The following is a 25,057-nucleotide window of genomic DNA, read 5'->3' on the forward strand; positions in this document are numbered from 1 at the left end:
TCCATCGCCCTTTGGGTGACCTTGAGCCTTCTTATGAGGCCAATAGTAATCATCATCAGGTTATTGGGCGTCTTCACACGGGCGATTTGCGCGCTGCTAACTCGTGGGGTATACTCCGCGATATTACTGCAAAGCAAACTGCTGTGCGAGTTCTCCCCGCTGAAAAATCGCTCGTGAGAAGGCGCCTATTCCTATTCATCGTCTTTATTGGCATAAGCTTGCTAAATGATCGCGCGACGAAATCACGTGACCATTTATCAATCACAATGGCGTCTAATCCTGTATAAATACCTAGAGAGAAGTTTATCATTCCCCGCAATTTCTGTGATATGAGAATCTATATGAACTCCATTGAAACCCAGCCAGTAGGGATCTTATTAGTGTTGATAATACAAGGAACAGGAATAAAAGGAATTATTATCCTTTAATTTACACACGTCAGTTAATAACATAGTTCTTGGACACAAAATTCGGTGCAAAAACTGTATGAATGCGTCGTAAAAACATCATTAAACATTTAGGACATCATTTCCTGATTTATTCTAATCTCGGCCACACACATTCCTAAGATAAATAAACCAAAAGTGAGTGACTAAATGCGACGGGAGTTATTTTATTATCATCACTGATTGTAACCTGACCTTTGACCAATAACACTAATAAGATGTGGTGGACGACGACTAAACTACTATAATTTATTGCTGTCACGAGCGAGGCAACGATTGTAAAGGGGAAAGTGATGTGTGTGACTCAACGTTTGTAATCATTTATACGACATATACAGAATTATAAAATCGAATTTGTTTTCCTACAGGTTCCAGCGTTCATATACACGGAAAAACGTTTAAATATCATTATCGACTTGATTATTGCATAAACATATAGGCAACTTTTCCTCATACTACATAAGGGTGCACGTAAGCTGTGCGACGAAGCAGTTTAGGCATTCGTCATAAAGAGTTCATCGACTCGGGTTAAGTTCATAAACTAGGCACTGAATGAAATTGCCTCAAGCCAACGAACTGTGACCCTATGTCTATGGCATTCGTATCTGATTGGCTACTTGAATATTCTGTTGTCCTCTGCATCTTAGCATACGCGCACCCTAAACCTCCGAGGGCAAAACGTTGGTGATGAATAAGCGCGTGGTTATTCTCAACCACAAGTACGAGCATGGAATACGTAATGCCATTCACAATAACAAACACACCTGAGTCATGAACTTACTTGAGTGCATCGGGCGGCATCTTGCAGTATGAGAAGTCTAAGTCGGTGAGGGCCAGACAGGCTGTGAAGAACTGTCTGAAGGAAGGCGGGGGGTCCTTAGGTCTCCTGGCGGAGGACCAGGGGTTCCGTCCCACGAGGAGCGAGGACAGCCGCGCCGCGCACCCTCGGAGCAAGGCACCCCACATCTGAACGTCATGTTGGTGATTGTTATTACGCTTAGTAATCACAGTCTGGTGAATGATGAAAAAATGGTTTCAGGTGAAGGTTTAAGGAGCTTTAATTTGGGCATGTATTAGTGCGAATGAATATGAGATGACTTAGAGCGATAGCTTTTTGTTATTAATATTGCACTACATAAGTATTTTACTGATTCGAGTGATGTTTGGTTGAAAGGAGAGCAGCAGTTTTTATTTTCTAATAATATTCGATAAATCCAGTTTAAGTAGTCTGCTCTAAGATTTAAAAAAAATTCGCTGCAACTGGTGTATAACTAAAAATTCCGTGCGACATAGAAAACCGCTAACCATAACGTCATAACTCCAATACACGCAAGTTCACATTTAGTAGATAAAACTTGGGTGCTTTGCGCACGCGCACAAGTGCATGGGTATTATTAGATAAATTCTTATCAATGCCCGAAACAATGTGCAACTTAAACTAACAGAATGAGATAATTAGGTCATATAAAATTTTTACTTACATTTTCTAACGTTGTTTCTGTGTTAGTCAAGTTTAAATGCGTCAATACGTTGGGTTGTGCGAGGAAGTTGTATAAATTCTGAAACAGAAACGATTCAGATTAAATTATGGTCATTAGATCAGAATATTAAAAGTTGTTACTATGTAATTACTTGTTGGAATAGGCAAGGTTAATTTAATTTAAAAGAAAATCTGGAGGCTGTTTACAACCATTAGATAACTTATCTGATTCTATCGAAATCATTATCATACGTATTTCTCTCTATTATAGTACGACAGCTGATTTAGTGCAAAAATTTGAATCGCCTGCCTATACAAATACAATACATGCGTAATCAATCACATGATCATGGGAAAACCCTGCCTATTCTCATACATTGACGACACATTGTTGGTTAAAAGCGACTTACATGGACATCGTCCTTCAGGTTATTGTGCGACAGATCCAGGTGGGATAGCGTGGAGAGATGGCACGGGTTATCGTTCAGCATCGTCGCGAGGTAGGTAACAGTCTTGCCTGTCAGGCCGCATTGCGACAGCGCGATGTACTTGAGACCATCCGGGTTGCTCGCCAGCCCGGTCAGAACGCTGATCGCACCTGCCGAAGACATCAATGAACAATCGCTGTGCGACAGGAAATCATTCTTAAATTGCCTCACGAAAACAAGCGTTGTAAACAACAACAATTTTGAAAGCAGTCGCTTTGTAAACTATTGGTCTCGATACAATGCAATGCACGTCATCGGTCACCGCAATTGATATTGGGTTGGTCATACCTACATTATTAAATTGATTAGCTTGAATTTAATATGTACAGTATTCAGTTAAATAATAAATAACTGGATGATGATCTTAGATTAAGGTATAATCCGCTAGACTTCTTTTTGTGTGTTTAACTGTTTACGTTAGGTGTAGATATTATAATACTATTTGTATTTAAAATAGGTCACGGTCATTGATTTTATTGAATAAAAGTAGGATAAGGCTGTCGGCTCACTAACAATGCGCATCCGTTGACGTAACTGAACGGCCAGTGTGTCCTTATTTAGACGACATTCGCCGATTTTAAATTGACTGCAAATCTCAAGCTCCAATTGTATTTATGTGCATATTTTTGTATTTATTTATTCTAGTAATATTTGTAAAATATAGTCATAGCATTAACGACAGAAATATACAAATAGAACTATAGAAACCATTTAGATTTTATATAACTGCATATCCTTGTTACAAAAATAATCACGTTTCGACAATGGCACGTAACCAGTCATGTAAGCGTGAACAGGCGTCGGTGATATAAGCATAGAAATCACAACACAAAATATCTGGTGTGGAATTCCAAATAAGTGAAATTAATTGCCAGACACTGTTAATTTATTATCATCTTTGCATTCATAACGCAATGATTTTTTTATATCCGCAATAAACGTAATTTTTTGGAAACATTTCATTGTGTAGGTATACACATAATTGTAATGCTACGACTGTTAAGCAATGTAGTTTTAGGTCTTGCTTAATGTGTCTCTCATAATATTGTGCAGAATTTGTGCAACATTTGAGTCTTAGGCATAATGAGTCTCTTATGTAGTGTACAGAATTTCTGCAACTTGGAAACAAAAACAACTATTAGGCCAAAAATAAAACACTTAAAATGTTTGTGTCCTTCGTTGACCAACCAAACACATCAACAGTAATCATGTAAAATTTTCATTAATCATACAGTGTCCACTTTTCTACTACCTACGTAATTATGACACAAGTAACTAATTGATACACACAATGTAATAAGAACAGTTAATCGAATATCTGCTTTTATTAATAGACAAGAAGAAAACAATACAACTTTTAATGAAAGGTCAATCAACGGCTAGGGTTAGTCACTGCCCCCGTTAGTCACCGCTCCTAAAGCTATTTTAACCTACGCAAAAGATCATACCAGATAACGGGCCCTTTCATTTTTTCCTGTTAGTCGAATCACTTAAGAGCCGCGCGCGATCACTGTAATTTTCAATGCAGCAGTTTGCCAATCAGTGCACAAGGGCAGAGGAAATGGGAGACACAAACTATCGTAATGGATTTCGCAATTAGGCCCGTGTCCATCATACTCAACAAGACGAGCTCTAGTTCACTCAATTGTTTTCAGTTTTATTTTGCAGGCTTAATCAACGTGATTATCCGTCGAGAGATGATTCACGTCAAACGTCTTGGTGTCTCGTTAAGTCTAACCAACTTGAAAAATATTATGTTTTACTTATTGGACAGGAATGTTGATAAATATGTGAGTAATTTTGCGAGATCTTCAAGATCGTCTTGCAGTGTGGTCTGACTGATCAAACAAATCCAAGATGGACACGGCTTCTGCTAACGGTTCTGCGAAAAGTATGAGTAGTAGAGGTCTGACAGTCGCAGCGTATTCTACACAAATAATGTTTACACTTTACAGAAACGCATAGGTTTCACAGCATACCCTTATCCTTAATGTGTTTCTTCGAGAAGACGAAATGAAAGTAATAAAAAAAGCTTGTAACAAGCAGGTTTATACTTATCCTCAATGTTGTTCCACGAGAAGACCATCGTACGCGGTCATTTCAAAGCGTGGTCTACTCAACTCAATGTCTAGACGAACGCGTAGATTCTAGATTATCCTTATCTTAATCTTAGTCTTGCGAGAAGACAATCGTAAAGCTATATGTGAACGTCTCTCAGCGTGGTCTACTCGACTCTAACATTGCCTAGATTTCAGCATTCCTTTTTCCGTGGGCCTGCGAGAAGTCGAAAGTAATACGCGGACGTCTTGCAGTGATCTACTCAAAAAACCCTAGCTAGACGAACACGTAGATTGTAACTACGCCCTTGTCCTCAATGTGGTTCTGCGAAAAACTATCGTAACGTGAACGGCTAGCAGTGTGGTCTACTCAAACAATGCCTAGACGAATACGTACCTAGCTTATCTTCAATGCAGCTCTGCGAGAAGACGATCGTATTATGGTGGTCTATTCAAACAATATGGGAAACAAGGAAGCCCTAGCCCAGTGGTTCTTAACCGGTGGTCCGCGGACCACTGGTGGTCCCTGGAGGCATTCCAAGTGGTCCACGATGTGCACTTGCACACCTTGGTCAAAACCACTTTTAACTGATTTTTGCAGTCAAACTGGTTTTGACCGATTATGAGGTGGTCCGTGACAAGACAGAAATTTGGTAAAATGGTCCCTCATGACTTAAAGGTTAAGGCCTCAGCCTCGAATTTAGCGGGCAGCGGGGCGGCGGCGGCGGCGGCGCGGGAGCGGGGCGGGCAACGCAGACCCGTTCTCGAAACAAGCGGGCAGCTCACGCGGCGCTTTAGCGGCGAAGTGTTGTGTTCGGGGTTGTATTGTCGAGATATTTGTTTTTATTCGCAAACGAAATGTCTGAACAACGGCGACAATTTTATTTCGATTCAAATTGATTCCTAACGCTCGATTTATTGTGGGCAAAAGAAGGAGTGCGCTGCCCGCTCGTTGCCCGCTCCCTCGCCGCTGCCGCGCCGCTGTTTTCGAGAACCGGTCTATTTGATTTTACGCATAACATCCTGCCGCTCCCGCGCCGCCGCCGCCGCCGCCCCGCTACCCGCTAAGTTCGAGGCTGAGGCCTAAGAAACACTGCCCTAGACGAAGGACGAAGTTCGAGCTTACCCTTATCCTCAATATGGTTCTGCGAGAAGTCGATAGTGTGCATTGCCGGAGGGCGCTTGGCACGAGCGAGCGCGTGGCCCAGACGCGCGGCGTGGTCGTGTCGCAGCGCCGCGGCGCGCCAGCTGAGCCGCTGCGGCGGCGGGCACGCGCAGCGCGCCAGGCGGCACACGCTCTCCCACGCCTCGCCCCCCGCGCGGACGCCGTCCCCGCACACGCCCGTGAACCAAGTGTTGTGCTGCAGCGCTATCACCAGCGGGATCAGATCCCTGCGACAAACAAGGTCAGTGGCGGCGTAGCATGGGTTGCAGTAGCGGCGTAAGGGGGGGGCGGTGGGGGCGGTCCGCCCCGGGTGCCAAGCATCAGGGGGTGACAAAAGTCGCGCAGATTAGTACTCACTGGCACATCTGCATGGCAAGGACGGTCGTGATGTCATGACAGGGGGGTGCCATTCTGGGGTGCCTTAGGCTATAATTTATATTATGAGGGGGGGGGGGGGGGGGNTCCTAAGGCACCCCCTGGTACCCCCCAGGATTTTGGGGTTACCTACCGATTCGAAGATTGATAGACAATCCCCCCCGTATCATGACATAGACCGCAGATTTGCCATGCAGATGTGCCAGTGAGTACTAATCTAAAAATCTGCGCGACTTTTGTCACCCCCTGATGCTTGGCACCCGGGGCGGACCGCCCCCACCGCCCTTCCCTTACGCCGCTACTGGACAAGGTCAATCTGGGAACCTCAACAACTTACAGCGACAAGTTTCGAGGACGATAAAGTCAAAGTCAAAGTCAACATTTCTTTATTTGTTTACACTAATAAATAGTTCTTACTAATCGTCATTTTGCTCTTAAGGAGCCTCTACATGTCTCATAATCTTTTTACCCTACCAGCGCTTCGAGACCAACATTTGGCAAGTGCTGAGAAGAAGCGCCGCAACAAACTCAGTCACCACTGTCTGCCGGTTAATATAAATAAAAAGAAAAAGCTGTAGTAGGTAGATATTTACCTTTGATCTAGGTGGTCGAAATCCTTCAAATGCAACATTCTTATATCGTGAGCTAGGTAAATTGTGTCTATATCCCATGCTACTTCAGCCCTAAAAATAAAGATATTTTTATTAGTTCCTCTTCTTTAGCTGTTCAATTTTTAATGGACAAAAATTTGGGTAATTTTACCTAAAAGGCGTTTGGCAAAGATCACACATTGCAGCATATTGATTCGAGAAATCCCCGCAGGTGGAATGTTTTCGTGTTCCAGTTACAGATGGAAGTTGGAAAGGCAAATTGACCTGTACAATGTAATGTTTGTTAGTATGAAATGCAAAGTACCTACACACATTAAAGCGAATTGCTTTCAGACACAAAAAAACGTAATACCATTTAGCACCAATTATAATTTCACCACACCACTCTACACTTGATTAATTAAGCAAATTATTAGTGTCCTTTTTCAAAAGCTAAATTGGATGACTAAGCAGAGTAAATTAAAATAAAAAATTTAGCAAAACTAGCACACTGACCTTGGATATGACATCCTCCATGGATACATTTGGGAATAGGTCATCAAATGCTGCTACTAGGGCATGTATCACATTTAGGACACCATCAGAGGTTCCTTCTTCACCTTAAATAAAATTGTTATTTACGAAAATTATATTCTATGGTGCAAGTGGAAACACTGCAAAATTTTGATTTCGCAATATTAATTAGTTCTTTTGAAGTATGATTTATCAAAGAATAGTAAAAACTAATGTTAAAAATATATATTTTAAGCTTGTTTTCACACTGGTTTGAAGTTTTAACTTCCTACACATTTACCTGATGTTAATTGACTTTATAAACAGTTAATTAACCATCTAACAATGAGTTAATTATAATCTGTTAACAACCTATTACATGACAATAAGATTTGATGTCAAGGCAGTGTTAACGGGAACGATAGTGGCAATTAAGCACTTACCTATGAGAATCGACACTGGTTTGTGTTCATGGATTAATGTTATTGATAGATGATTAGCCTTTTTGCTTTCTAAGGCCTCTATTTCCATCAGGTGAAATCCATTATCGACCTATGAACAATTTTTTATCAGTTAACTAATAAGTATAGTATGAAACCAAATAAATAAAACAGAAATCCATTTATCAATATGATAATGGAAAGCTTGCATGTAACTTACCCGTGTGGGTACTTTTGTTGTTGTAATAAATATTCTGAAAGAAGTAACAACCTGAAAAATAAATAAAAATTACTGACATAATGCGAGTTGCTAAAAAGTTGTTTAGAACATCAGATTATTTAAAGTTAACAGTCTAATTAGGTTTTAATAGGATTATTTTTTACTATTTAAAAATTACACCTGATAATATTGTTGTTATGTTATAATATAAACCAATTTAAATGTTTTACTTATTACATAATAATGTTTTATGCAATAAGGAAATGAAAGAATTTGTGAGGAATTTTTATTTAGGATACAGATTTAACTATTATTATTTATTCAATATTATTGTAAAAGGCTGATACTTAATGTTTATTAGAATGATAAAGATCTTAAAATGCATAATGAGAGCATCAAAACAATTTTTTTTTGAAAGTAGGTAATTTACCAATCTACATTTTAACTGGAAAATATTAAGCCAGTTTTGATCATATTGTTGTTATGTTATAAATTCACTACAATTTGATTGTACAACCTACATTAAAAGTTATCAAGCATTGGACACACCTAGTGACTCATTGGTATTGTCCAGAAGTTAACATTCATAGCAATGGGAATAAATTTAGTTGAACTTGATGGTCTTATTAGTACCATACTGGATACTTAAGTGTTTATAAGCAATAATTATAATAAAATAATAATTATGTAAGTACTTCAGTTAAATGTGACATATCATACATTTTAAAATTTATAAAATAGTACACAACAGGTAAGTAGTCTAATATAATTTATTTCATGAATTAGGAATTAATTTTAAGTTGAAGCTGCACCAAAAAGAAGCACTATCTAAATAAATAGTAGATAACTATATCATACAATGTTAAAGAATACTCACTAAAACTCTGTTATCTACTTTATCACCTCTTGATTCCATGCGGATAAGGGATTTATAGAGTATCTTAACATTTTTTCCCAGTACATTACTGATGCTTTCTGTAAATAAAATAATGAATGGTTTCACCAAAGTGTTACGTTTTATATTTTAGGTGAGCTAGTGATTTTTTAAAATATGTTTAATTAGAGAAAAACAAACCGCTCAGCTCTGTAGATATTTGTGATTTTGTTGACATTTTTGCAATTTTTTTCAGAGTCATAACTTCTGAAATTTGATTATTTTACCACACACATTATATTCACATTCACTATTTTTATGTAGGTATCAATAACAAATATTTTTCCATATGTACACACGAAGAAACAAACTGAGCACTTCTAAGTTATTGAAAATTAAATTATTGACCTAAAATTTCCCGAAATCACCACAACACACCTACACAAATGTCTACAAATGTCAATCAGACAGACAGTCATAGAGCAAAAATGTAATTGAGTGGGCGTGTTCTACGTTTTTTTAATTGCTTGATCTAACCAATCAACAGTCTCATTGTCGCTATGGTGCTTACGGATTGGTCGTATATTTCATAGACAAGACAGTAGGTACTTTGAGCTCTAGCAATACAAGTTTTATCACCCGTATTTGTACATCACTAGTTTCGTATACTCTGTGGTTCGTAGGTCTGGCTTAAAAAGCTTTGACCCTATGCCGTAAATTTTAATTTAAAAAAAAAATCGTATGTCATTTTCACTGCTGTCAATGTCAAATCACAATATTTTTTTGTCTGCTGGTTTGCGTGTGAAAAAATGTTTTTGTGTGTTCTTCTTGTGCAAACTCCAATAAATTAATATTATTTTTATTGCGAATTAATAAGAGAGTTCATATTACTAGGAAAGTATATTAATGTTGATTACCCAAGATGAACAAAAATTACGAAAGATGCACTCATTGTAATCGACGAAAATGGCTCACTTCTGGCTGCCTTCGCAAATGGTTGAAACCATTGGAATGTAAACATTTGCAACGAACCATTGATAACAAGAGAGATTTTAGTAATGCAGATATAGTAAATTGTGTCTTTTTGTCAGAGAGGAAGCCCCCAGTTAACACAAACAAATTTGTTAAATTCTGGAAAAACAAATTGTTTATCACTGGTAGTGTTAGATCTTTGCAGCGTTATTTTGGGACTAAAAGCAATGGTGGCGAATATATATGCAGTTTGGCTAAGCGGAACCATCCCTCAACATCATCAGAGAAATGTTTCATTGCCAGGTCTGATTATGATTTCAAAGATCTATTGGAGCCGAAAAAAGAAATGGTAAAATGTCAGCATTCAGAAGGACATTTAGTTCTCAGAGGTCATCAGCATCACACATCGCTTGAAACATGTTCAATATATTGTCAGTTGTCAAAGTAAGTCTTCATTTTAGTGGACTACACTCGCGAGCAAAAGTATGGAATCACTTACATGAAGTTGTTTCCACGCGATCTTGTGTACTAACGAATGTGTTAGTAACAAAAAAAGTGACACCATTTTAAAGACTAAACTTTTAACTTTAAATTGATACCAAATTCATTTAAATCACACCAGTATTTAAAAAGATATCCCGGCTGAAATGAAGAAGTAAGGAAAAAGACATGTATCAATTGTTTGATACGTCGCGAGTTGCGGCCTATTTACGCCCTATTAAAGCACGTGTTTTCGGATTTTTGCTTTCACACATTAATCCATACACATCTTCGCTTCTTTTGACACTTTACCTGGGATTCTACACCTTCAGAAGCAGCACAAATCGTTGCAATATTGCAAGAAGGGCTCAGCCAGTGGGCTGTCGCACGTCAGCTCCACATAAGCCAGTCCTGGGTTTCGAAAGTTCTAAGACGCTTTCGGGAGACTGGTGGCTTTATCCCGAGACCAAGTTCTGAACAGCGCCGGTGCACATCGCAGAGGGATGACCGTTTTTTCATGTCAATCTCTCTATGAAATCGTCATTTGACTGGTATCGACGTCCAGCAAGAGCTCAGAAATGTTCGTAGGATAGCTGTTAGTAAGTGGACAGTTCGTCTAAGATATAAGCTATAGAATTTGACTCCAAAAAGGCCTGCCACAGGGTCGAAACTGACGGCAGGTCACCGATAAGCACGCTTTCAATTTGCTCTAACACATCTCTATGGGAAGTCGATGCAAGCCACCCCCATAAGTCACTGTTTCAGCGAACCAGCACTGCACAAATCGCTCCCTAGGCCGCCTAGAGACCCGACCTCTTCGACTGCTGCACTGCAAACACAGTCTGCATTCATCGGAGAACAAAACTCGCCTCCATTACTCGCCTTCCCATCAAAATAAGTGCGAGCTAATTGAAAGCGTGCTTATCGGTGACCTGCCGTCAGTTTCGAGCCTGTGGCAGGCCTTTTTGGAGTCAAATTCTATTGCTTATATCTTAGACGAACTGTCCACTTACTAACAGCTATCCTACGAACATGTCTGAGCTCTTGCTGGACGTCGATACCAGTCAAATGACGATTTCATAGAGAGGTTGACATGAAAAAACGGTCATCCCTCTGCGATGTGCACCGGCGCTGTTCAGAACTTGGTTTCGGGATAAAGCCACCAGTCTCCCTAAAGCGTCTTAGAACTTTCGAAACCCAGGACTGGCTGATGTGGAGCTGACGTGCGACAGCCCGCTGGCTGAGCCCTTCTTGCAATAGTGCAACGATTTGTGCTGCTTCTGAAGGTGTAGAATCCCAGGTAAATTGTCAAAAGAAGCGAAGATGTGTATGGATTAACGTGTGAAAGCAAAAATCCGAAAACACGTGCTTTTAAAGGGGTTAAATAGGCCGCAACTCGCGACGTATCAAACAGTTGATACATGTCTTTTTCCTTACTTCTTCATTTCAGCCGGGATATCTTTTTAAATACTGGTGTGATTTAAATGAATTTGGTATCAATTTAAAGTTAAAAGTTTAATCTTTAAAATGGTGTAACTTTTTTTGTTACTTACACATTCGTTAGTACACAAGATTGCGTGGAAACAACTTCATGTAAGTGATTCCATACTTTTGCTCGCGAGTGTATTATAGTGTGTTACATGGTCAAATGATCATAGAATATAAATGTTGTATTATTGACAGGCATGGCTGGTATTGGGGTGGCATAACTTCCAGTGAGGCTGAAGAACTGTTGGCAGGCCAACATGACAATGTATTTCTTGTCAGAGACTCGTATGACTCCAGGCACATTCTGTGTGTCTCATTCCGGTGTGTTGGCCGAACACTGCACGCTCGCCTCAGGCATGCCAATGGTCTATTTTCATTAAATAATGAAACATTCGTGCCAGTTAACAGGATATCAGAACACTGCGCTACAGTGGATGTCAAGTCAAATCTTTTAGAAATGCCTTTTAAATTAGCCAGGCCATTAAACAGGTATGTACATTAGCAAATAGTTTTGTAATGTAAACATTATTGTTACTTATAATTAAATAATGACCTCTTGTTTGACATTATTAAATTTTTTGTTTACTACACAGAAATTGATTGAATTAGTATAATTTAATTACTTGTCATCATCATTATTATCCATTAACATTCTAGAATAGGCTTTTTACATTTTAAAACCTATTTTCAGCAAGCTTGAGTATGGGTGTAGGAATTATGTTTACTTTTTGAATAGCATCATAGAAACAATTTATCACAAATGTTTTTTGTTTTCAGATTTGCAACCCTGGATTCTTTACAAATGATATGCAGATTTGTGATAAGGGTAACAGTTGCACCAAACAATTGGGACAAGTTACCCTTACCACCTAACTTGATTAGCTATGTATCTGGAGGCAGTGACTACATAACACCATCATAGCCACATAAACATGTTACTGTGCCTTCAAAATAACTATTCACACCATATTGTAATCCTATTTACAAATAATGGACTGTATCATTTAATATGAGTAATGTGTAGTGTTTATAAAATTTATACAAAATGAATATTTTAATAAAACTGATAATTTGTACTGTGATGCATGTTTTGTTTTTGTGCTCTAAATAAAATATTTAGATAATAAATTTATTGACTTATAAACGAAATATATGAATAAAACCATTGGCAACTTTCATATCAATTATTTATTCAACAACAAAATAGTGTAGCATCCATTAGAATTCTAAATAAAATACTGTCCTAAAGCCTGTAAATGCTGCTAGGTTACTTCAGTGTGTTTATTCCCAGTATATTCTTAGCCTAAAACAAAAATACATAATGGTTAGTTATGGCACTTCATACAATTTAATATTACCTGCTTATAAGCTTCTAGCTGTTGCTGCAGTGGCTGCAAAAATATGTTTTTCTTGAAATGTTTAATTACAAAAGTTGGTAACTACATAGTACGATCTATTCATTCTTATTTTATGAAGGATTTAGAATTAAGATTGCATGTGAGTATTATAATCGGTTCTATATTGGCTCACATAAAATTCTAAATCCTATTCTTTGTCTTACTACCGATTTGTGTTCATAATAATCTCTCTTCATAATTTTGTTTTTCATACTTTTTTTATTCATACATTTTTATTACTACCATCGGAGCTCATAACAGTTAGTAATCATAATTTTTTTATCAATACTGTTACTACCAAGAACCATTTAAAATACATAATTTTTATTTTCAGATCTTTTTTCTTCATAACATTCATTGATCATATTGTTTTAATTAATAATGTTGTTACTAAGAACATACTTCAACTCATAATGTTGTTGTTCAGAATAATTTACTTTATAACAGACATACTCGTATCTTTAAAAAATCATGTATAATTTAATAGAGTAGATAAGCATGCAGAGCATGCAGCATGAAAGCAAGCATGCAGCATGCATTGGTATCTCCTCGTCTCCGGCGCTGCGGGATGTGCAGCCCTTCCGCCCTTGCGTAACGAGGCTCAGGCACCCACGCTTGCTTCCGCAGCTTCGGCTTTTTGGATCGCCATCGGCGCCTTCGGCGCCTCGGCGACCAGCCTCAGCCGCTCCAGCTCACCCGGGCGCCTGAGCCTCGTTACAGCGGGCGAGGGCTGCCCTCCCTCCGCGCCTCCGGCTTTTAAATTACACTCTAGGGGTAGGGCAGACAAGACTACGTGGAGTCGGTTTTGCAGCGATTCGTTTCTGTCACGTTAGTTTTGTGGCACAAAATATTGCCTGTTTTGGACCATTTCAAATTAATTTAATGTTAAATTACGATTTAATACGAATATAGACATTAGACATCATGATTTTCAATAATATGGATAAATACAGTTATGAGTAATAAATTTATGAAAACAAATATTAGGATACATCACATTTATGAATATTATAGTAATTAATTCGAATGATTATGAGTTTCGATCATTAGTACAGAAAAATATATGAAAACAAATATTAGTAAAAACTAAGTGTATGATTAGTGATATTATGAATATCAATGATTATGTTTTTAAATGTGTAGGTTTTAAATTTTTTATGAAGAATGATCATTATGGTATCAAATTGTATGAGAAATATTTTCGGACCTCCAATGATAGGAATTGAAAAGTTATGTAAGAAAATGCGCTACCATTATAATCATCTAATTTATAACTGATAATTTCTGTATTTTCACGTATTCGTCCTGTTTTACGTACAGTAAGGTCCGCGTCATTGTAAAATTAAATAATTTTGAGATCACTTTTAAAATCTCTCAGTAGAATGAAGCCATGATTTATTGAATCTATTAGCAGCATATAGATATTTAGTTACTGCATAGCGTCTTACCGTTACAAACGCTGCAGTTAACGTTTGGGGAGCAGCTGAGACGGGATTTAAGTTGAGCGCGGTTTGTATCAACTGGGCGTCTCTAATCCGAGATGATACGAAACTCCTCGTCGCGTTGTGGTTCGCGCTTTTGTCTGTTAGATAAAATAATTCGGTAGCCTTATAAATGCCGGCTAGCCCCACTCGTCGGATGTACCAGTTGAACTGAAATAACATAGAAAAGATCTTAAATCAATTGCAAGCTTATATAGGTAGGCTTACGTCAAAGTTTACGTGTAATAATTTACGGCGCGCGCGCACGTGTGACTTTGTGACAGTATGTCTCTCTTTTTCTCTTAAAAAGGTGTAAAAGAAACAGATATTATAATAATAATACTATCACGAATAATACTGCGCCACGGAAATAAAAGTCACCCGTGAGTGCGCGCCTTTACCCGTTCGCGAATCATTCTCTTTATCAAGCTACCGTCATAAAAATAGACATGACTTGGATGGAAAATCCAGTAACTACCTACCTGTTGCAGTTGCTTGACACGTGGTATAGAGTGATAAATAAAATTGATTAGCATACAATGTTATTGTTTTAAATGTAACTTACATCAACACTTCTATCACCAGAATGATAGCAAATATCGTCCACTAAGGACAGCAGTGTAGCAAGACAGTTTGGTACATTGTTTGGGAGTGCTTGAATCGCCATCGCTTTGGGCCATGTACTCCTGTAAATAAATGTTATACGAAATGTTTAGTATATTATTGTTTTATATTTTACTAATAAATATTATTCTTATTACATATGATTAATTATACATCCAAAGCTAAATCAATGTCTTATGTATAATTTATGTATATTTAGATACTTATTCATATTTTACACACTTACTTATATGGTTCTATCATAGAAAGTCTTGTAATAATTGCATTTTCTATGAATTTGGTTGGAACTTTGTGTTCTTTCAAATCTTCTTTAGGCCACTGAAAATGATACGGAATTAATGAGTATAAATAAGTGTAATTTTTCCTGAAATAACTGTATATTTATGTATGATCAATAAGATGACTTACGTTTTTCATTTGTTCCACTAAACTTTCATTGCATTTAACATTGAAATAATGAACTAGATCACCTCCTCCATTGGGGAACAAGCCATGAGTGATACCAGGGTAACCAGCAGCCTCTGCTCCTGCACTCAATGACTCCACAGACCAGCCAGTCTTCGGAACATACTCTAGAGCACACTGCAATATGTGATTCTTTACATTCTCTTCATATTGGTGCTCTTCTTGCTCATTCACTACTGGTGTTGGTAATTTTGACTCATGCTGAGGAGGATTTTTACAATAGTGTCTAATTATTCTTTGGCTTTTGTTGACTGGGACAGTTGTTAGTGGTAAAATATATTTATGGCCATTCCTTATTGCTGTCAACAAATGAAACAGTTTATTAATTAATAAATTAACTTGATGAACATTATAAAATATTATTTTGTGATATTATGTAAGGTGATAAATAAAATTTTAAACATGTAAAGCAAAAATAAATTTATTAATAAAAAGATTAAGCTATTCACAATCCATAGTAAGAGCCTGCATTTTGTTAATATTTATGCATTCAGACAATCTAGCCACTAAACCCTCAATCAGATGAAAAGCATTCAATGCAGAATTTATAATTTCTTTCTTGTTTTCAACAGGTATATTATCCAAGACATTTCCTCCAACATTTACAGATATATTTGTATCATTCCCAAGTCCTTTTCCTTCTTCAATTTCTTTCATCTTCTCCTCATAGTGAGCTTTAGACATGTTCAGCCCAGTTCTTAATTTCTCCAAGTAATCGGATTCTATCATTTGGAAGCAATCTCTTATTCCAGTTTTATTTTCTGAATCTCTTAAAGCCAAGTATCGGAGGAAATTAAGTGATGTAATTATTTGATCAGCCAACTCGACTATGTCTGATTCTGCTCCATGAGGTAGATTACAAATTTTCTTAATCATATTCATAAATTGTGCTCCTGTGAAACATTTGTCTAAGGTAGCATCCTTCAGTGACAAATCTATAGAGTTCTTATACAATGTAATAGCATATCCAATCATGCCTGAATGATTTGCTGTCTCTATCAAATATTTAATGAGCATAATCCTCCCACTGTACACAAACTTATTAATATGAAGACCTATCAATTTTACTGCCTCTTTGCGTAGTGGCTCATACTGTGAATAAATTGCCACATTCATTAAATTCTTGCACAAGTCAAAATGTACTGAACAAGCTAACAAAGTTTGTGTTGCATTATCTGGCAGATGCTTTAAAATTGCATTGCACAGTGCAATCCCTTTGGCAAGTAGCCCATATTCAGTGAAACTCAACAGATGTACCACTGACAACATTACAGTGTGGACTGTGTACTCTGCACTGTAGACTTGAGGAATATTAGCATCAGGAACTTCAAAGTGACCAGAAAATAGGGTGTATGCTAATCCAGCCAAAGTGGTCATGTTTATTTTCTCTCTGTGCTCATATGGGGCAATCTCATCATCATTACTGGCATTTGCTTTTTTAACAGATTTCTGGTTTTCTTTATGACAGATGTTAATGTATTCTATCACTCTGAATATGTTCTTCTCCAGTGTGCATATATCTTGAATGATCATGCTGCAACATTGCCTTGCTTCACTCATTGCATTGTTATCAGGGTCCAGATCGATGTTAATCAATGGTTTTCCAAGAAGACTTACAAGAAATGCATTTATAATTTGTTTTGCTTTCATATTAGAATGAGACTGTTCTAGCTCTTTAATAAAAGGACGGTAGAAAGGTGGGAGCATTGAATAAACCTTAGCAATTCTCCTAATGTTTGTGTCACAGTCCATGAGCAAGCGTTCTTTATCTTCCAAATGGTGTTCAGGGATTGGAATGTTCTCAATATATGTGCTTATTGAGTTCAAACACCATTCCAAAGATCTTCCTCGTTTCACTGATAACTTCTTCAATAATTGCTGAAGTGGAACTAAGATTACACCAAACTGGGCATCATTTTTGGCTACTTCTACTTGTTCAATTAACTCCAGCAGCGCTTCTTCGGGTGTTGAGGCTTCAACTATAAGTGCTAATAGTTGTTCACAGGCACCATGAAGTGATGGCTTCACAATGATAGTATCATCTTGGAGTTTGCCTACTATTACAGAAATTAAGTCCCAACAGTTGTCCTTAAAACTATCTTTATGTTTCTGTTCATTAGGTACACTAAGAGCTTCCTTGTATTTGCCCGTGTCCAATAAATTGGATATTAGTTCAACAACGTCTACACTTGGTTCCATGTTGCCAAAATAAGAGTTCGTATATCCAAAGAACTCTGAAATTAAGTGTGCCTAAACTGTATTAACTCATTCGTGCTTTATATATGAATTAACTGTTCTATACGCATTAAATTAGACGTATTATACGAAGATTTATACAACACAAAGTAGCAGACAAATTACTTACAACGGAAAACTCGCTGCAAATTACTCATTCTTAAGCTGCGGTTATCTTTTAGAACGAGTCAAGTATTTTCCAACTTCTTGTTTCAGTTCAAATTAATATCGTTTAACTCGCAATACACGCCAGGGGAAAGTTGTAAAAAACTGCGATTTTTGTGAAAACCACCAGCGAATGAAATGTCAAAATCGATCAAAGTGACATTCAGGTTTTTTTTAAATAGTTCTTCATCATGGAGGTAAAGGAGGCAAAATTAAAGTGGATTTGCAATGGAGAGGTCATAGATTAAATTGGTCATAACATTTTTTTAATCACTTATCATGATGAATGATAGATATCCGTCCATATGGCCGTGCTTTACAGTATGAATTTGGTTTAAAACGACATTGATTGCTTGTGGTCAACCTTATGGCCAACGCAGGTTAGTACACACCAACATCTTGTCTCCTTCCTTACAAACTCCAAGTTTTATCACCCTTTCAGAGTGAGCTCATTATTAAAAGTGAGAATTGTTTTTGCATTTGACCTTGCTCCATCTTTTAAAAAATACAAAAAACTGTCACTGTCAGAAAAACTGTCAGCTGACTGATGGAAGATGATGGATTTGCCAGCAAATTGAAACAAATCAAGAAATCCGAAAAGTTCTAAATTAGATAAACTATTTAATAATTTTTAAGGATATGTACATACTCATTTTAAAGTGATAAGTGTTTTATTGAGAGCTTAGCATATTTTGTATTCCGCAATGGCAGCAAAGCAAAAGAATATATTTACGAGAAGTAAACCATTGATGAACATCTACAGCACAGTAGATCACGAAGGCAAAGAGGTATTTAAGATTAAATATTACTTATTGAATAATCTTAGGGCCTGTAATTAGGTTTAAACGGATTTTTGTATTAGGTTGAAGTTCGTGAAGACGCTGAACAGTTAGTGAAATGGCATGAAATATCCGACGCGCTCGTGGCGGCCGGCTACTACCGCGCTCAGCTGCAGGGCCTCTCGGCGTTCGATAAAATTGTGGGCGGTTTGAGCTGGTGTATAGAGTTGTGCGACATTGATGTAGACATCAGCCTGCTGTTTGAAGAAAATCTTACCATTGGCAAAAAGATGTAAGTTCCTAAAGTAATTAATAGTCCTAATAAATATTTGTTATTTTTGATGATGTTCTTAAAAATATCTGTTTTCTTTTCACCTCAATTTTTTAAATTTTCAGCGCATTAACAGAGAAAATAGTTAAAATTCTGCCTAGTATGAAATGTCCGTACATAATTGAACCACATCAGATACAGGGCCTGGATTTTATTAATATTTTCCCACTGATTCAGTGGCTTATTAAGTACTCAAGTGAATTTAGAGAAGCAAAGGAGGATGAACTGAGAAAGTTTGCTGTAATGCAATATGAAAAGAGCCACATATTTGAATCTGACAGAGCCTTATTTCTACAAAAAGAGAAAATGTTAAGAAATCTGGCAAATATTCAGGTAAATATAAAATTTAATCCCTAATATACAAATCCTTTCATTTAAAGTAAAAAATACTAACCCCCTTACTAATAAAACTTACACGCTTGTTGATCAGTGTTTTAAAGTGACGTTTAGTATGGAAATGTCATTTTAAAACAGTGTTCAACAACTGTGTAACTTTTTATTAGTAAGGGGGTAAGTATTTAACTTATTAAACTGAATAAAATGTTTTTTCCAGAATATGTACAAACCATGTAGAGTCCGTAAACGAAAGGGAGGCATGCCAGCCAATGAGCTGGAGCAAGTCAACGCGACATTATCGGAGTACGACCAGCGGATGTTGATGCATGTTACCACCAATAAAGAGGACACGAAAAAAGATGAAGGACTTGATTTCTTGGTGAGTACCACCATATTAGTATTACCTTAAACGTTGTGTTTACTTTGACAAATAAACATGATCGTTAAATTGTTATTTTATATTTTTAGTATGATTATGAAAAGACACTGGCTGATCCATCTGCCATCACAACAGAGGTAAGTTGAATAGATTTGATTAATTGCCCCTTTTTAATATTTTTGAAGATTTCAAAAGTATAATTCTTGACTCAACCTTTTTATCATTGAGATACGGATTTTATCATGGTACAGATCAAATACTCAGCAATTAAGTTCTTGAAAGTTAACAAGCTATTATTTCCAGACTGACCGATTTGACAAAGATCTTGATAACAATCAAGATACAGCAGACACTAAAATACATTATGCAGTGCTTCAATCGGAACTAACTGGCGAGGTTTCAAAAGAGCTGGAGAGGAGTGAAAAGGTCAAGTATTCTGAAGATGCTGATAGACTCACCAAAGCTATCAATGCAATGGAAAAGGAGATAGATGTGTATAAAAGAGACCATGAGAACAGAATGGATGCTGCAAGGAAGCAATATTCAGACATGGTTAGCAAATTGAAAAAGATTACTTGCAAATTGATGAATGCAGATGATTCCAGGTATTACAGCAAAATATGTAGCTGTATACATTTTAATTTTCTTCTATAACAAGCTCTGTAATAAAATGCATTGTTTTTACAGTGACAAGAATGTGAAAGAGTTTTACAAATCATTGAAAGAACTTGCACATGAAAGGATTGAACTTTTACAAATAATTCAGCACAGAGAAAAAGAACACAAACGACTTCAAGAAGAATTGAGGTTGGTTATTTTATTATTGTGAATTCAATTCAGCATAGGTATTTTAATTTCTACTATATTATTATGCTAAAAATGCTCAATTTGCTTTTAGAGGTAATAAAAAAACAGTTTATTTGTTTTAAAGCTCTACACTTTGCTGCCTTCAGCACTACTCATTTTAGCCAATTGGGAAAATCATTTTTTATTTAACCTTTAACCGACGAGGTGCGGTCTCACAGACCGCTCCGGTTTTTGAAATTTCTGGATTGCAATGTTCTACTTACTCCCGTGTCCCGAGCGTCTCAGTACCTTCGAGTTTAGTTGCCCAAACGCCATTACAGGTAGTGGTTACATCGACGAGGGCAGTTTTAATAAGATAATTCGATTTAAAGTTCAACAGCGGTCTGTGGGACCGCACGTCGCAGACTACGTGACATTTTTGTACCATACTGAAACTGGCGTTTTTGTTTTAGACGACTAATTTTTTGTAAAAATGATGGATCCTGGGCCACCACAACCTAGGAAAAGACATTTCCTAATTATATATTGATACTAGCTTTCCGCCCGCGGCTTCGCCCGCGTGGAATTTTGTCTGTCACAGAAAAACTTTATCGCGCGCGTCCCTGTTTCAAAAACCGGGATAAAAACTATCCTATGTTCTTTCCCGGGACTCAAACTATCTCTATGCCTAATTTCATCAAAATCGGTTGCGAGGTTTAAGCGGGAAAGCGTAACAGACAGACAGACAGACAGACAGACAGACAGACAGACAGACAGAGTTACTTTCGCATTTATAATATTAGTTGGGATTTGAACATAATATTATGTAAAAGATGGTAGTCTGTAAAAAAATACCGCGAAACGGGTGGTAAAGCAAACAGTGACATATATTCTAAGCTCGGACATGCCAAATCAGCCTGATGTCATTCCACCAGCTGCAAAAAAGACGTACATTTTAGTCCATCTAAATTGAAAAAGAAATTATCTTACAGGTGTTACCTATGCATTCCGAAAATGCTTGGCATGCAGTAAAAAAATGTCCTGATTTTGCCTGATGTTTACCCTACGTCAATTTTTTTTTGTGCATGTAATATACGTGTCATTTATTTTTATTTTATTCATTATGTTCACTATATTTAGGAAGGAGTATAGTTTTTCTTGCTTTGATTAAAATTTACAAGTTATATAGGTATTATTGAGCTCTAGTGTAATTTCAATGAAATTAAGGGTCAAAAAAGCTTTAGCCATATTTAAATAAAAAATATACATTGATTCCTCGCAAATTATACGTATGTTTATTTGTAATACTATAATGTTCTCAAAAAATATAAAACCAATATACTTTTATACAAAAAAATATTACTTTTTGAGTAAACAGTATAGCGGTCCCACAGACCGCACGTCGCAGACGGCGTGACAAAAAAATCACGTCGTCGGTTAAAGGTTAATCAACATTCTTATTCCATGTCAACAGAGCTGCTCAAGATCCTGCGAATATTCCAGAAGACCAGCCTCTAACATCAGAAGAGCTGAGAGAGTTCAAACAAAGAGAAGACAAGTTGAAATCCTTCATGGCCAGTATGAGACTAGAGTTGGCCAAGTTGAACCGTGAAGTTCTTAGGTACAACACTGCTGTGGATGAGGTGCCAGGAACGGCTGAACTCTTGCAGTATGAGAAAAGATTCATGGAACTGTATAACCAAGGTGAGATTTTATTTTCTAGTAAGTCACTAAACTATGTAGTAGATTTGTTTATTGTAACTTACTGTGTTGAGCTTAGAACATCACTACATTACTAGCTAAGGGTCTGTTCTGGAAAAACAGTACAACATTGCCACAAAAAAATCTCGAAAATTTATAGAATATTTTTATTTATTTGGTATTAGAATTTCAACGGCGGCGTATTGCCTCTATTGAACTCTGGTTATTTCACCAGGACGACAGCTGCCTAATTACTTATAGGCGGATGAAAATCTTGCTAGACCCATTGATAAGTTACCTGGTTCGATTACTGGTCCGGCCTTTAAAAAAACTTGTAACTTATATTGGTTAGCATCTAGGCTAGGTGTACTAACTAGGTGGAATACACTACCACCGACAAGAAACCTTTGCCCAGTTACTCATAAAAATGTTTACTTTTGTTTTCAGTTGCTTCAAAACACAGAGAAACAAAACAGTATTACATATTCTACAATACACTCTATGAAGTCAAGTTGTATACTTCAAAAGAATTAAGTTTGCTGAATTCCATTCTGGATAACTATGATGAGTAAGTATTATTTTACAAAGCACTTTCCTGTAATCCAAAGGTGTTTGGTGTTTATAATATCAGTGTTCTAAATGAATATTTGGCTATTAACGAAATAACTAAAAAAAGTTCATAGCACTAATTCTTATATGAAAATTGCAGAGCAATGTCTTCAGCTAGAAAAAGGGAAGAATTTATGACCCAATTCGAATCCATTGTTGACTGGGTCAACCAAACGGTCAAAAAGGTCGAAGAGAAGTATAGAATCGAAAAGGAACGCAAAACAAACCTTCACAGCGAATATTCGCGATTGCTTGAAATACAGCGACAGTATGCAGCTGCGTTGAAAAAGCTCGCTGAAGAGAGGCAGAAAATAAACAGGGAGAGACACAGTTGACCTGTGTCAATAATCATAGTGCAATAACGTAATTGTATATTTTTATTGTCCACACACAATACATAATATCTAGTCCCGGAAGACAGTAGACGATTTTATACTTTTATATTTATTGCACCAACCATGAGGTAAACAATAATGTTATCTATTGCTAAGACTGATATAGCTTTTATATTGTTTCAAATTATCATTTTATGTGTAAGCAGTAAGTAATATAATTCGTTTATAATAATATAACATGGTGTTTTAATTACATTAATTTTATTAGATTAATTTAAACTATCATTGAATAGAAATACATCATTATAATAATAAAATAGAGCATCTTCAATAAGTAGACATTTTATAAAACTATCGATAACCTGCCGGCAGGATTGTTAGATTATCATCATTATTATAGCTATCTTGAATGCTCCACATCGTTACCAACATACTCTGTCTAATTAATCTGTGTTGTTTTCGTTTTCTCACGAACATGCCACATCGTTTGTTCAATGTTAGGGCCTTATAATGTTTCGTGAATGGTAATGCTGCTCAACCGTCGCGCGTCATCAAAGCGTGACCACGCTGCCGTGAGTATGACTCTTGCGCTCGCTGTGTCCATGGCCATGGCTATGACTCTGTCCATGGCCGTGGCTCGGGCCGTGGCTGTGACTCTGACCGTGGCTATGGCTCTGTCCGTGGCTATGACTCTGTCCGTGGCTATGGCTCTGTCCGTGGCTATGGCTTTGTCCGTGCCCATGAGACCCAGTGCTAGTCTTCTTGTACAAGGTGAAGGAAACCAGCTCTCTGTTAGCGTTCGTCATCGCCATGGCATGCGACACTACGTCGTACCCCAATAAACCGTGAAGCCGATTCACCACCACCAAAGTTAGACCTTTCTGAGTCACTTTGACAGTTCTCTCCATGTCTGATGATGTTGCTATCGCCATCCCAAAAGCCGAGTTTAGCTCCTGAAATAATAGATAAAATAGTTGAGTTTAGTGCTAGAACCGAGACTAAAACCCGTATTATTGCAACTCTACATAACTATGTATGTATGCAATGATACGGGCCTGGCGCATCGTCATACTATTACGATTGTTAGGGTATGCTAATCGACTGATCTATGAAGCTTACAGTTAATCATTTGGCATACTTGTCGATTTACTAAACGATTTAATGCTGATAATGTTTTATTAAAAAAAAAATTGTATGACTCAGTGTTATTATTTCCAATATGTACCTTCCTATTGGAAATAGGTATGAATGATGTAGTTGCTAAAAACGTGAACGTGTTACAAATGTTATGTAGCAAACTATGATATTTATCAATGAAATACCTGTGCATTGTATTCGTGTGCGTTACACTCGTATAGAGCTAACATTAATTATCCCTAAATACTTGGTAAATGTTTGTTAGTACCCGCACTAAAGCCGCCCGTTCCTCGCTTTTGAGTCCGTACACGGTGGCGCCTTCATCCTTCGACAAGTGCGGCGCGCTGAGGCTGCCCATCACCATAACGTACGGCATGGTGGTATCGTTCGCACAAAACTATCACCGACAACTGACCGGGCACATCGTAACGTCAACGACACACGCGTCGGATGTGATCGATCGGAATGGAAGCGACACGCGGCGTCGCGGCAGGTTGTGGCGGCACTGCAGTGTGAGTGAACTCAGGTAACGAGAGGTTGGCATACGTGGTTCACAATGGCGCGCGTGTGTGCGTGCGGCCTTCACGCGGCCTGCGCCAGCGCCGCGGCTCCTCCATCAAATGACATGCACCGATACGAGAAAAAACAACAAACCTGTTTATTTTGTTCATGCGATGAGGATAATTATTGTGGGCATATTTTTTGTTAG

At 37.4% G+C, this 25,057-nt stretch overlaps 5 protein-coding genes across 8 annotated transcripts; 2 read left to right on the forward strand and 3 right to left on the reverse strand.

Annotated features, from left to right (window-relative positions):
• Positions 1–1,052: 1,052 nt before the first annotated feature.
• Positions 1,053–9,124, reverse strand: LRR (capping protein regulator and myosin 1 linker 1 leucine rich repeat protein). Of its 2 annotated transcripts, none has more exons than XM_028300074.1 (11): positions 8,850–9,124; positions 8,652–8,749; positions 7,775–7,825; positions 7,558–7,666; positions 7,118–7,221; positions 6,774–6,886; positions 6,605–6,694; positions 5,598–5,863; positions 2,337–2,524; positions 1,928–2,005; positions 1,053–1,457 (listed from the first exon to the last, which is right to left on the reverse strand). In XM_028300074.1, exons 1-11 carry the CDS (start codon positions 8,908–8,910, stop codon positions 1,224–1,226), a joined length of 1,392 nt encoding a protein of 463 aa, XP_028155875.1. In that variant the 5' UTR covers positions 8,911–9,124; the 3' UTR covers positions 1,053–1,223. The 2 variants fall into 2 exon arrangements, with proteins under 2 accessions (XP_028155875.1, XP_028155882.1); XM_028300081.1 differs by having other exon boundaries at positions 1,053–1,412; positions 8,850–9,123.
• A 319-nt stretch (positions 9,125–9,443) lies between these two features.
• On the forward strand, positions 9,444–12,687 carry SOCS6 (suppressor of cytokine signaling 6). The gene is made up of 3 exons (XM_028323760.1): positions 9,444–10,064; positions 11,784–12,077; positions 12,366–12,687. The coding sequence occupies exons 1-3, from the start codon at positions 9,571–9,573 to the stop codon at positions 12,508–12,510; spliced, it is 933 nt and encodes a 310-aa protein (XP_028179561.1). The 5' UTR covers positions 9,444–9,570; the 3' UTR covers positions 12,511–12,687.
• Positions 12,688–12,758: 71 nt separating this feature from the next.
• Positions 12,759–18,365, reverse strand: Coq9 (ubiquinone biosynthesis protein COQ9, mitochondrial). Of its 2 annotated transcripts, XM_028323737.1 has the most exons (7): positions 17,921–18,365; positions 17,162–17,789; positions 15,499–15,856; positions 15,317–15,408; positions 15,032–15,152; positions 14,434–14,637; positions 12,759–12,891 (listed from the first exon to the last, which is right to left on the reverse strand). In XM_028323737.1, exons 2-7 carry the CDS (start codon positions 17,752–17,754, stop codon positions 12,856–12,858), a joined length of 1,404 nt encoding a protein of 467 aa, XP_028179538.1. In that variant the 5' UTR covers positions 17,755–17,789; positions 17,921–18,365; the 3' UTR covers positions 12,759–12,855. The 2 variants fall into 2 exon arrangements, with proteins under 2 accessions (XP_028179538.1, XP_028179529.1); XM_028323728.1 differs by lacking the exons at positions 12,759–12,891; positions 14,434–14,637; positions 15,032–15,152; positions 15,317–15,408; positions 15,499–15,856 and having other exon boundaries at positions 15,959–17,789.
• Positions 18,366–18,506: 141 nt separating this feature from the next.
• Positions 18,507–23,992, forward strand: fidipidine (coiled-coil domain-containing protein 93). Its single transcript, XM_028323717.1, has 10 exons — positions 18,507–18,743; positions 18,818–19,026; positions 19,131–19,398; positions 19,619–19,780; positions 19,870–19,917; positions 20,084–20,385; positions 20,468–20,587; positions 22,041–22,270; positions 22,715–22,835; positions 22,977–23,992. Exons 1-10 carry the CDS (start codon positions 18,660–18,662, stop codon positions 23,209–23,211), a joined length of 1,779 nt encoding a protein of 592 aa, XP_028179518.1. The 5' UTR covers positions 18,507–18,659; the 3' UTR covers positions 23,212–23,992.
• LOC114366797 (zinc transporter 7) lies at positions 23,602–24,899 on the reverse strand. Of its 2 annotated transcripts, none has more exons than XM_028323781.1 (2): positions 24,617–24,899; positions 23,602–24,164 (listed from the first exon to the last, which is right to left on the reverse strand). In XM_028323781.1, the coding sequence occupies exons 1-2, from the start codon at positions 24,722–24,724 to the stop codon at positions 23,763–23,765; spliced, it is 510 nt and encodes a 169-aa protein (XP_028179582.1). In that variant the 5' UTR covers positions 24,725–24,899; the 3' UTR covers positions 23,602–23,762. The 2 variants fall into 2 exon arrangements, with proteins under 2 accessions (XP_028179582.1, XP_028179591.1); XM_028323790.1 differs by having other exon boundaries at positions 24,534–24,739.
• Positions 24,900–25,057: the final 158 nt, after the last annotated feature.

Source organism: Ostrinia furnacalis, unplaced genomic scaffold (assembly GCF_004193835.3).
Source record: "Ostrinia furnacalis isolate ACB-3 unplaced genomic scaffold, ASM419383v2 OfSCF0069, whole genome shotgun sequence".
Taxonomy (NCBI): Eukaryota; Metazoa; Arthropoda; class Insecta; order Lepidoptera; family Crambidae; genus Ostrinia; species Ostrinia furnacalis.